Source organism: Octodon degus, unplaced genomic scaffold (assembly GCF_000260255.1).
Source record: "Octodon degus isolate 3935 unplaced genomic scaffold, OctDeg1.0 scaffold00112, whole genome shotgun sequence".
NCBI classification, from domain to species: Eukaryota; Metazoa; Chordata; class Mammalia; order Rodentia; family Octodontidae; genus Octodon; species Octodon degus.
The window spans coordinates 8439381-8450741 of record NW_004524688.1 but is presented as its reverse complement, the minus strand read 5'-3'; the positions used below and the strand labels follow the sequence as shown (position 1 = coordinate 8450741).

Sequence of the window (11361 nt, the reverse complement as noted above, 5' to 3'; positions counted from 1 at the left end):
GAGAGAGAGAGAGAGAGAGAGAGAGAGAGAGAGAGAGAGAGAGAGAGAGAGAAAAGATAAGACAGCTTTCTTCCTTTCCCATCTATAGCACTTTTTCCTTTTCCTTCCTGCTTACAGCGGCTAAACCCTCAAGCACAATGGGATAGAAAAGTGGTGGGAGTGAGCAGGGAGGGGCAGGCTCACCCCAGCTGAGCTCAGGCATTCTGGGGAGCTTCCTTCTGAGAACTCACCCCTGCTGAGGTAAGAGCCCCCCAGATCTTAAAGGTTTCACTACATCCCTTTCAGGGAACCCCATTAAGCCACATGCAAAGCATGGCGGCCCTCATTGGTCAACCTCGGTGGTTCTTTTCTTGACCCCAGCAGGACCCACAGCAGAAAGCCTTTCCTATGGGCTTTCAGCACAGACTGACCCAAGGGAGCAGCGTGGTGCCCTCAGATGAGGAAGAGCTTTCCCTGAGCCTGGAGGAACACTTTGAAGAAGGTACCCTCACCCCTGCCACCGTTGTCCTGGAAACAAGCTAAACCTCTTGCACAGTCCTTTCTGTGCAAGCTAAGCCACGAGGCGATGGCTGTCTTGCTACTTGTAGGGCTGCATATTCCTCGGCTCTCCCATGGCTGCACACAATACCCAACACCCATAACTTAAAGAAGGAGAGGCTTAGTTGGGTTCATGGTCTCTGAGGATTCAGTCCGTGGTCCCCCGGCTCCCAGGCAGGACCATCATGGTAGAACACAGCTGCTGCGTTTGTGGCAGCTGAGAGGCAGCACTAGGAAGGAAGGGGCGAAGGCCCAGACACAGACCCAAAGTCATGCTTCCGTCACTCCCTCAGACACACCCAGGAGTGTGGTTACCAGTCCCCTGCACAGCTCCCAAGCTGGTCAAGCTGACACAATCAAGCTGACCGGTCTAGGCTGGGAGGCTAAAATGAAAGTATCATCCGCAGGTACAGATACGATTTATGGGACATTTAGTCTCTTTTATCTCATTGCATCCTCACTAATCCAGTGAAGTGGAAGCCATTCTCCTTTGTACGGATGAGGAGGACCCAAGAGCCACTCGTAACTTATGCAAGCAAGTGATCTGGTCCCTCAGCAGCGAGCCTCCTTTCTCTTCACTCTGCATATATGAAGAAGTATCTCCAGGATGCATTGGCTTCCTGCCCACCTTTAAAATGTGATTCTTTCTATGGAAAACATTGGTGGACCAACCAGAGACCATAAAGAACATCTGAGATTGCTTCCTTTCTCCCTGTAGTAGTATGGATTGAACCCAAGACCTTTACACTGAGCTATATTCCCAGCCCCTTTTTATTTTGCCTTAAGGTCTCGCTAAATCACTTAGTTGTGCAGGCTGAGCTCCAACTTGCATTTATCCTGCCTCAGCCTCCCAAAGGGCTGGGATTCTCAGCTTGTGCTGCCACGCCTGGAAGCCCCCGTTGGTTCGGATGGCTTTTCTTTGTCCTCCTCATATGGCATGGGAGTGGGAGCGCTTTTGCTGCCCGCTCCTCCGGGATACAGTGATCAGGCACTCTGTGAACGCCTCAGTGACATCTGCCCTCTCCCCTGTGGTCTCCCCAGAGGACCTTGATGCCCACTCTCCGGAGGAAGCGTTGCTGGACCAGGCCCAAGAGTTAAGCCCTGAAGAAGAGACTTCAGTGGAGAGAATAGAGTCTGAGGGGAGTGAAGAGGCAGAAGACGAGGGATCCCAGCTGGTGGTTTTGGACCCAGACCATGTAAGACAGTGTCTCATTCCAGGGTTTACTTTCCCTGCATGGGCCCTTTTCTGCCCATGTTGACCACCATGCCGTGTCCCTGTTACACTGCCCACTGCACTGTTGTCTGCAGGTATGCCTCTTGCTTTGTAAAGTGTGTTCTGGTTTTTTTTTTTTTTTTGCAGTACCAGGGATTGAACTCAGGACCCTGTGCTTGCCAGACAAGCATTTGTTCTACTGAGCTATCTCCCTGGCCCAGTAAAGTGTGTTCTTTTACATTGAAATACCTAGGATATACATTTTTCCCAACCTCAACTCTACTAACCCTTGGGGTCAGCTTATTCTCTTGTGGGGCTGTCCTGGGCTCTGTAGGCAGCACCCATGGCCCCCACCCACCACATGCCAGTTGTACCCCTCCTGTGTTGTAACAACCACAGACACCTGTGCAGGGTGGGTGGGGCCACTGCCTTGAAAATACCAACCTGATTACAGTTCCTTGTCCCAGCCTCTGGCAGGGAGCAAAGGCAGATAGGCAGATCACGGTTGGAGCTGCCCATTTGGGAGGCTGAGGTGTTCTGGTGTGGGAAGGAGCCCTAGCAAAATGCTCTGGGCGCCTGCTCAATGCTGGCATCCTGGCCGATGCTCACCACCACCCTCTGAGCCCTGGTAAAACTCAGAGGAGCAGCCAGTTCACTATCCATTACCAAACCGTGCACTAGTGTTGCAGTGCCCGGGATGATGGGACTGTGAGGTGTCTTGAATTTGTACCTTTGGAAGGAGGCCTGCCAGGCAGAAGTGGGAGTGCCCAGTGTGCGTATTGCCTCTGTGTCCCATTTCCTGTGACCTGGATGGGACAGGAGTAACCGCATGGCTTTCTGTTGCTTTAGCCCCTGATGGTCAGATTCCAGGCTGCCTTGAAGAGCTATCTGAACCGTCAGATAGACAAGCTGAAGCTGGAAGTGCAAGAGCTGGTGCGTATGGCTCTGTCACCTCCCAGCCTGCCTGGGAACCGTCCATCTGTTGATCCTGTTTGTCTCTCCCTGGTGCAGGAGGTGGCCAAAAAGCAAAGCCGAACAGAGTGTCAGGAGCTGGGCGTGAATCTCTATGGGGTCCAGCAGCACCTGGCTCGACTGCAGATGCAGCTGGGGAAGAGCCAGGACCGCCACTCCATCGCTGCCAGCGAGAGGAGACAGAAGGAGGAGGAGCTGCAGGAGGTGCGCACGCTCTACACCAAGACCTGGGCAGCCGCCAATGAGGAGCGGAAAAAACGTAAGGCACCCAGCGACGCAAGCATTGCATTCCCTAGTGTGCAGCCCCCTGTGTGTGTCCCTGTGCTATCGTGGGACACTAAGCAAATGAAAATGTGTATGTGTCCTGGAAAGGCTCTGTTTTTTGGGGAAAGGAAGTCCTGTAAGTATCTTAAAAAAGCACTTGGACAATGCAGCAGAGGCCGAAACCCACCATAGTAACAGTCTGGCCTAGACACAAACTCCAAGGAGGGGTGGCAAGGAGGTTCTGAGGCAAGTGTGGAGGGAGCGCAGAGCAGGATGTGCAGCTCACTGGGCCAGCACAGGAGCGCATGCCGAAGCACACGAAGGCTGGGCGCATGGTCTCAGCCCAGCAATTTCACGGGAAAGAAATTGTTGCTTTGCACAGAAGGCCTAGGAGCTGCGCCGCACAATAAGCGGCGTCCCTACTGAGTCACCCCTGTGGAGCCAGAGCAAACAGCAGTGTGGACCTCGGGGTACTTCTGTTATGGGTTCTCAACGTAGAAACCAGACCAGAATCCAAAATTAAAATTTAAATATGAGCCTTTTATTACTGGGCCCGGGACTGCGGGACAAACAGCCAGGAGTCTTAGAAGTATAGAGGTTTTAAAGGTGGAAACCGCATCCTGTTTGTCAAACAAATTTGTCATTTAACATAGAACAGTACCTTTAGGGACAGTGTGACCATTACTCAGCATACATTTTTTCTGGGAGCATTGTTTTCTGGGACCTCTCAGTCTATTGATGATTTATCAATGGTGCACCAAGCCTCCTTGCGGTCTTACAAGGAAGTGGGGTCACAGAAAGTTGAGCAGAGTAATTTTTTTGCATTTAGTTTTACATTAACTCATCACACTTCCTCCTGTGGTGTCCCCAATGACTTGAGGCTCAGTGCATTTTGATGTCTGTCAACTTTACTACCAATACAACAGGAAAATACCCTGAAGGAAGCAAGTGGAATCGGATGTATGTTCTGCCGTCCTGGAAAAAGGCACAGTGAACCCTGAGAAGTACAGCGAAGGTTTTGGACTTTTCAGATGCTCTTCCTGTGCTGTAGCGGCAGAGTAACACCTGGCCATCCAAGATGGGCAGGACTTTGTCTTGCGCACAGTTCTGGAGGATGAGGAACATGACAGGGGACCCAATGCCCGCAGGCAGCAGCCTCCTGTGGCTAAGGCAAGGAAAGGGAGGTGGAGCTCGGCTGGGTGGACCCTCGTTGAGGAGAGCCCTGCTGAACTGGGGAGTAAGGCTTTAGGGCAGATTTTTGAGGGGACACATTTAAGAATCTCTTTCGAGCTACCTCCCAGTGATAGAAACAATAATCCACTCTTAAGACTGGCAGTCACGATGCCCTGACATATGTAGCAGGGTGTAGACCACACCGAAGGTGGATGGACCCCCTCACCCTGACCTCTCCACACACCTGGTGCTCCACCCCTCCAGAATGCCCACAGTCACCTACCTCACCTGGAGGGAGGCGAAGCTTCCACATCAAAATGGGGTTACCAGAGCAGCCTTTGGCTTAGCAGGTAGAGCAGCAGACTAGAGTGGGAAATGCCAGTGGCTGTCTGCCTGAGATTTTAGGGGACACTGCATTGTAAATGAGAATGACAGTCATGAAGGACACTTGGAGTTAAAAAAAAAAAAACATAGTGCTTGTCCCTGCCCACCACCATTACCAACGATACCAGAACTGGCCAGTGAATACTGAACTCTTGGCTGAAAGGCCAGTCTGGGGAATCCTCCCTGGAGCAGCAAGTCTCAAATAATGGATGTTTTGTGATGGGGAAGAGGTGGTGAAAGTCCTTGTGGGTCCACAGGCTTCACAGGAAGAGCGGCCACGGCAGGAATGCAGGAAAGGTAGGCCTTAGCATAGGAAGACTCGAGGTGGGCCAGCTGGGATTTAAAGCAAACACACCTACACACAGCTGGTGAGGTTCAGAATTCAAAAGGCAAAGGAAGAAATGCTGCAGACCTGCAGGCCCCTGGGCAGGAGGCGCCCAGGCGGCCACGCAGCAGATCCAGGCTGTACTGGAACCCAGGGTTCCACCAGCTGTGCCGAGGAGCTAGAGAGAGCCATCCCTGGGCCAGCCAGCCTGGACTTGTGATCTGGATAGGGGAGACCAAGTATCCTTTGCTTTTTTTTTGCTTTGTTTGTTTGTTTTTACCACTGTGCTTTTTCTGCAACCCTAAGCTGTATTAACTAGAACCAGAGTTTTGTGGAAGGTATCAGGTCTTCCAGCTCATCTCCCCGGAGCAACTGGAAAAAAAAACCAAACCTTGCATCTCAGAAATGTTGGCTTTTATACTGAGATTTCAGTATTTCAGCCTGACATTGTGAATATGAGATTTTGAAATAAAAGTATAGTGGGGTTATATTGAACATGAATTTGATCATTGTGAGAACCACAGATTGTTTTGGACATAGCTCATGGCAGTACGAGTCCCCAAACTCAAGGATTGGTGGTTATTGTGTGCTGCCTACCTTAAAATTGCATTAGTGGGGACACAAGTGTGGAACACAAAAATCAAAGAAGGGAACATGGACAAAGATCAGTGACTCAAGTAGCCTTTGCAGTACCAAAAACTGGGCAAAGCACACTTGACTTTGCTTTAAACAGAGAGGAATGTGTCTAGTGGTGTTGCTTTCTAGTCTGTCTGTCTGTCTGTCTGTCTGTCTGTCTGTCTGTCTGTCTTTCTGTCTACTTTCTTTCTTTCCATATTTGGTTGTTACAGGGTCTCGCCACGCAGCTTGGACTCATAGTGATCCTCCCGTTTCAGCCTCCCCAGTCCTGGGATTATGCCCAGACTCTGTGGCCTGCTCAACCTGCCCTGGAGGTGGGGCTAGAGCAGCATGTGGTGCGGGGATCAAACTGTGGTCCCCGTGTTTGCCAAAGCTTGTCTAAGCAGGAGCTGTAGTCCACTGAGGTATTTCGCCAGCCCCTCTGGCCTTTTTCTACAATTCAAAGAAGCTGAACTCTCCAACACTCAAACAAAAACAAAAACAAAGAATATAAAGAAAGCTTTCTAATTGTTTAACACACACACACACACACACACACAGCACCAAAATACTTGGTATTTATTGATAGTACAAATTGTTTTTAATGGGATTCTGTGTTGGTGATATGGCTGATCTCTGGTTGAACTTCGCATGTAGCTGATTCTCCATTTCCCTTCCTGGATCTGACCACTGCTTTCTTTCTTTTTTTTTTTTTTTAAATCATCATATAATGTCTCTGCAGAATAAACCCAAGGATCATAGAGAACATTTACATCTTCTGAGCACTAATTAATTAATTAATTCTTCTGAGCACTAAGATTATCAGGAGTTTGATATAAACGAAGATGCTGCTTCTGTGCTTCAGAAATTCAGATTCAGTAGGTCTCGAATACAACACTTGAACCACTTCAAGCATGCTACTGTTGTGGATATCACCAGACCCCCACTTTGAGAACTGCTTTGATGGCTCAGTCCAGCCTTTCTGGGTCCCTGAGTGTTGTTGTTGTTTTTTTGGTGGTACTGGGGATCGAACTCGGGACCTTGGGCTTGCCAAACAGGCTCTTTTTTTTTTTTTTTTAATTCATTTTATTTTATTAAAATTTTATTTATTTTGTGTGGCCAGCTCAGCCCACCAGGGGGCGGGGCCGGCTGGCATGTGGTGCTGGGGGATTGAACCGCGGTCCTTGTGCTTTGCTAAGCTTGTTCTAAGTAGGTGCTTTAGACCACTGAGCCATCTCACCAGCCCCAAGCAGGCTCTTATGCTGCTGAGCCATATCCTGGGCCCCTGCCTTTTGTCTTGCTCTGTGATGCTTGTCTCCTCCTCTTTGCTCCTGTTCAAATCCTGTCACCTTCACATCTGCTTCAGTCACACCTCTGCCTGGGCTGTTCCAACCAGAGAGGCTGTCTGCGCTCCCAGAGTTGTTTATTCTTTTCTTTTCTTTTTTGTTATTTTCAAAAAAACAGGTAATATATTCATGTGATCCAATACTCAGAAGTGAAAAAATGAGGGCCCCTGAGCTTCCTTCTTAGTCACTGTTTCCGTCTCCTTGGAGACAGCCAGTTCTGTTCAGATGTGGGCATTTAAAGCGCTATAAGCTATTTTCTGTACTTGCTGTCATGTTGAATGAGGAGGGACATGACTGTCCCATGCTATACTCCACCTTTGTTTGATCCGAGTTTCACTAGTAACTGCTGAATATTGTGACTGTAGTTGTCACAGTATGGTTCATGGGCCAAAGAATGGTCAAAATCACCTCCCTGCTCCTTGCATAATCCATTCAGTTTTTGTTTTTGAAGTCACACCAGCTGCTAGGAGTGCACCGGAGCTGGGGTTGGCCCGGTGTACAGCGGCAGTCTGCACATAGGCCTTGGGCTGGCCTTTGGAAGGCTACACAGCGGACCACCTCCTTTCCTCTCATTTTCGGTCGTCTTGAAGTTGTATCCAAAAAGTAATAATGCTTGTTTTCAGATAAACATCAGACTTAGACAGATTAACAACATTTACAGCCTTAACAAGGCAAGTATGTTAGGTAAAGGCATATAACTAAAGGGATAGTGTGACAATTTATATAATCCCTGCTGGATCGCAATTTCTCATCACAGCTTCTGACTTGCACACAGTAGTCGTCCCGAGGCTTTTCTTCATTGCTTCAGTTTATGAGCTTTTTATGGTTTCAGGAGTGCACGTTTGGTGAAACGCCCTCCCTGTGCCTTCACACCCTGGTGCCTAGAGAGGTTGGTTACAAGTCTGACAGCCAAGATGGCTCTCAGAACTGTGTTACGTGGTGCGAGTCACAGAGTATGTCCTTTAAATTTGGCTGTCCAGGAGGAGAAGGGTCTTCATCTAACCAGAGTCACTTTCTTAGTGTAGCCTCAACTGGTGGTGATATTCTGAAGAGACCCTGTATACTCCGTTGTGCGGGCTGTGAGGAATTAGTTTTAGGGACCCTTCCTGGCAGGTAGATGTTAGGATTTTTGCTGGGGCACCAGAAGTTGTAGTCGTAGGATCAATTGTATAATGTCATAGAGGATCCTGTCTACAGTCTCACTTGGTGCCCAGTGGCACCATCCTGTGACACCTAGTGCTGTCAGCCTGTTCTCAAATGTTGCATGGCTCCTCTGCTCTGTCTAGCTCCTGGCTTTCTTTTTTAAAGCCTCCCAGACCATTCTTTTTTTTTTTTTTTTTTTTTTGCGGAACTGGGGATTGAACTCAGGCCCTTGCATTTGCCAGGCAAGCACTTATTCTACTGAGCTATCTCCCCAGCCCCTCCCAGACCATTCTGATGAACAGACAAGGCAGGGGGTCACCGATCCAAGGAGAAGGCACCTGGACAGGCTGCACACTGTCCCCACAGGCTAGGGATGTGACAGCCAGAAGCCCACGGGCGAGGATGCCTCCTCAGCCAGGCTTCTCAGATGAGCTCGAGGCCCACAGGGCGCAGATTCACAAACAACACTGAGGACGGACATCCTAGTGAGGAAGCTGCAGGGAGCAAATAAGCCAAAAGAAGAATAAATTAATAAAGACAATAAGCAGAAGCTGGGGACATTATTAAAAAAAAATAGAAAATGCCTTGGCTTGATAAATAAAATTGCTTAGTTTTTTAAATGACCATAAGTTTGACAAACTTCTGCCATGTCCCCAAAGCAGAAACAGAATAACACAAGTAACTTTATGCAATGCGCAGAGGAATAATCACTGTGTTTCAAGGCAGCTATACTTGGTACTGACTGCCTCACTGAAGAAATGTAGTGTCGGTGAAAGTCCCAAATGCCAGAATTTGAAGGTGTTACGGGAAAGTCCTGGTAGTCCTTTAAGGAGTATCACTTTTGAGGTTGCTCAGCCTTTTAGGGGCAAACATTTGGGGCACACCCCCATTCTTGTCCCAGAATGCTCAGCCTAATGCTTGCTGCAAAAAACTGGCAATGCGTGAGTCCAGACAACCACGAAGCGGTCCCATTTATGAGGTGGGAAAATACCAAGCGTTAGCAAAATGAGTGCCGCAACGTATCGAAGAAAGGTACCCCAAAGCCAAGTCTGGCTCACTTGTGGAACACAGGAAGCATTTGCCACAAGCAGTCTACAAATTTAATACATATGTTAGCCAGTTAAAAGTGGGGGAAAAGTTTCCTGGGGCATTTGATAAAAGCTATCCATCCCAAACCAGGGCAGAAAGTCAGCTCCTCAGACATTTAGCAGAACCCACAGGAAACGTCCCCTCTAAGGAAAGCGCAGATGCTACAGCTAAAGTCAGGGTGGAAGGAGGGTGCAGCCGGTAGGACTTGAGAACCCAGCAGAGCAAGAGCACGTGGAGCACAAGTGAGATGTTGATTTGGAGATGAGCTGTTGACATTGTCACCTGCCCCAGGGACACAGTGGACACCTAGAAGAGCCATAAGAACTAAGGAGTAGCTGTTAGAAATACAGTAAAAGAAATCAGGACAGTACCAGGACACCTATAGGTTATAGTTTTCTATCTGAACAGTGCCCAGTTAAGAATTATAATTTTTAAAAATCTCATCCACCGTAGCTGCAACAACTTTAGAAAGCAGCTGCAGGCTTCATGGGATTAAGCCCAAGAAGATGTGATGGGCGCTATCTAGAGAAAAACAAACGTCACTTGAGGACATAGAGCAGATCTAAATAAACAGAGCAACCCTGTACCAGAAAATTCATAATATAAAAGCCTCATTTCTGTCCAAATCAGAAGTGCATCTAGTATAATTCTAATCAAGATTCGTAATGGGGGGGTGGCCAAAAAGCTCGGCGGATTAAAGCACCTACAAGCAGGCCCAGGGGCCAAGGGCTTAATCCTCAGGTTTGCCGTGCTGGCCCTGCCCCTGGGGTGCCTTGAGACAATTGAGATTGGGCGTGGTGGCATGCGCTTGTAATCCCAGCAGTTGGGAGGCTGTAAACAGATAGATCACTACGAGTCTAATCTAGAAGTGAGACCCTGAACACTCTGTAGACCCTTCCCTAAAATACAACAACAAAAAAAAGATTCATAATGGGATGTTTAAAAATTGTTTAAATGTTAGCTTATTAATCAGTACATATGCATGGTACATAATGTTTATGTTCTCTGTGAGCAGAAGGTACATGTACATAACACACCCGAGCTCCTTTATGCATTCCCCATCTCTCTCCTCCTCCTCCTCTCCCTCCATCTCTTTTTTTTTTTAATTTAATTTTATTTGTGTGTGTGTGTGTGTGTGTGTGTGTGTGGCCAGCTCAGTCCACCAGGGGGCGGGGCTGGCTGGCATGTGGTGCTGGGGGATTGAACTGCGGTCCCTGTGCTTTGCTAAGCTTGTTCTAAGTAGGTGCTTCAGCCCACTGAGCCATCTCACCAGCCCCTCCCTCCATCTGTTGATAACCCCTTTTCCCTTTGACTACAGTTTATCTCCCTATTTGCTATTATCCATCTTTTATTCCAGTCTTCATTTTTACTCTGGATTTCATGTGAAAGAAAAACCATGTGACTTGAAGCTTTGTGTGTTGGACTTACTTCGCTTAACGTTATGTTCTCAAGTTGCATCCGTCTAACTCTGAATGCCTCAAGCTTGCCTTTCTTTTGACAATGGAATACTCCAGTGTGTATAAATACCGTGCTTTTCTTACCCGTTCATCTGTTGTTTGTAGACATATATAGTGTTTCCAAGCTCTCGCTGTCAGGAATTGCGCTCCAATGAACACGGCTGTGTGTGTGTCTCTGTAATATGATAGATCTAACTCTTTTGGGAAGATACCTTCAAGGAAAATGCCCTTGGTCAATCGAAATTTCCAATTTTAGTTTTTTTGAGGAATCGCCACACTGCTTTTCACCGGGGTTGTACTAGTTTCCACTTTCACCAACCACGTAGAAGAAATCCTTTTCCCCCAAATCCTCACCAATATTTGTTATTATTTTTGTTTTGATGATAACAGTGACCCCACCCCTACCCCCCAGCCTCTCAGGGCTGAAACCATCCAGCGCTTTTTAAAACTTTGAAAGAAACTCTTGCCAAATTGGCCAGGCTGGCTTTGATACATTAGTCTCATGTGAGTCTTACTAACAGGAATTCAGGGTTTGATCTCTTCTGGGAACACGGATGAAAATCTGCTGCAGAATTCTGGGCAGGCCTGGGATATAATAGCTCAGTGGCACAAGTGCCTGCCTGGCAAGTGCAAAGGCCTGAGTTCGACTGCCAGTACAAAAAATAAAATAAAATAAACCTGGGTGGGGTGGAAAGGACTGCTTTGTCCTCCTTGGCCTGCACCAGCCCTGGCCTCGTCAGTGTGAAGCTGCCTGCTGCCTGGCCTCTGAGTCCTTCAGCTGGTAAGAAATCTATAAGGTGATTCCCTGGCAAGTACAAGGGCCTGAGTTCAATCCCTGGTTCT

General features: G+C 48.1%; 1 protein-coding gene across 1 annotated transcript in view; it reads left to right on the top strand.

The window, feature by feature from the left end:
• The window catches only part of Ccdc40 (coiled-coil domain containing 40), a 72810-nt gene that overhangs the window by 20660 nt on the left and 40789 nt on the right, over nucleotides 1-11361 (top strand). Inside the window, exons 6-9 of the mRNA XM_023699248.1 lie at nucleotides 361-481; nucleotides 1579-1733; nucleotides 2600-2683; nucleotides 2762-2981. Coding sequence (XP_023555016.1) covers nucleotides 361-481; nucleotides 1579-1733; nucleotides 2600-2683; nucleotides 2762-2981 — 580 coding nt within the window. The remainder of the gene's footprint in view (nucleotides 1-360; nucleotides 482-1578; nucleotides 1734-2599; nucleotides 2684-2761; nucleotides 2982-11361) is intronic.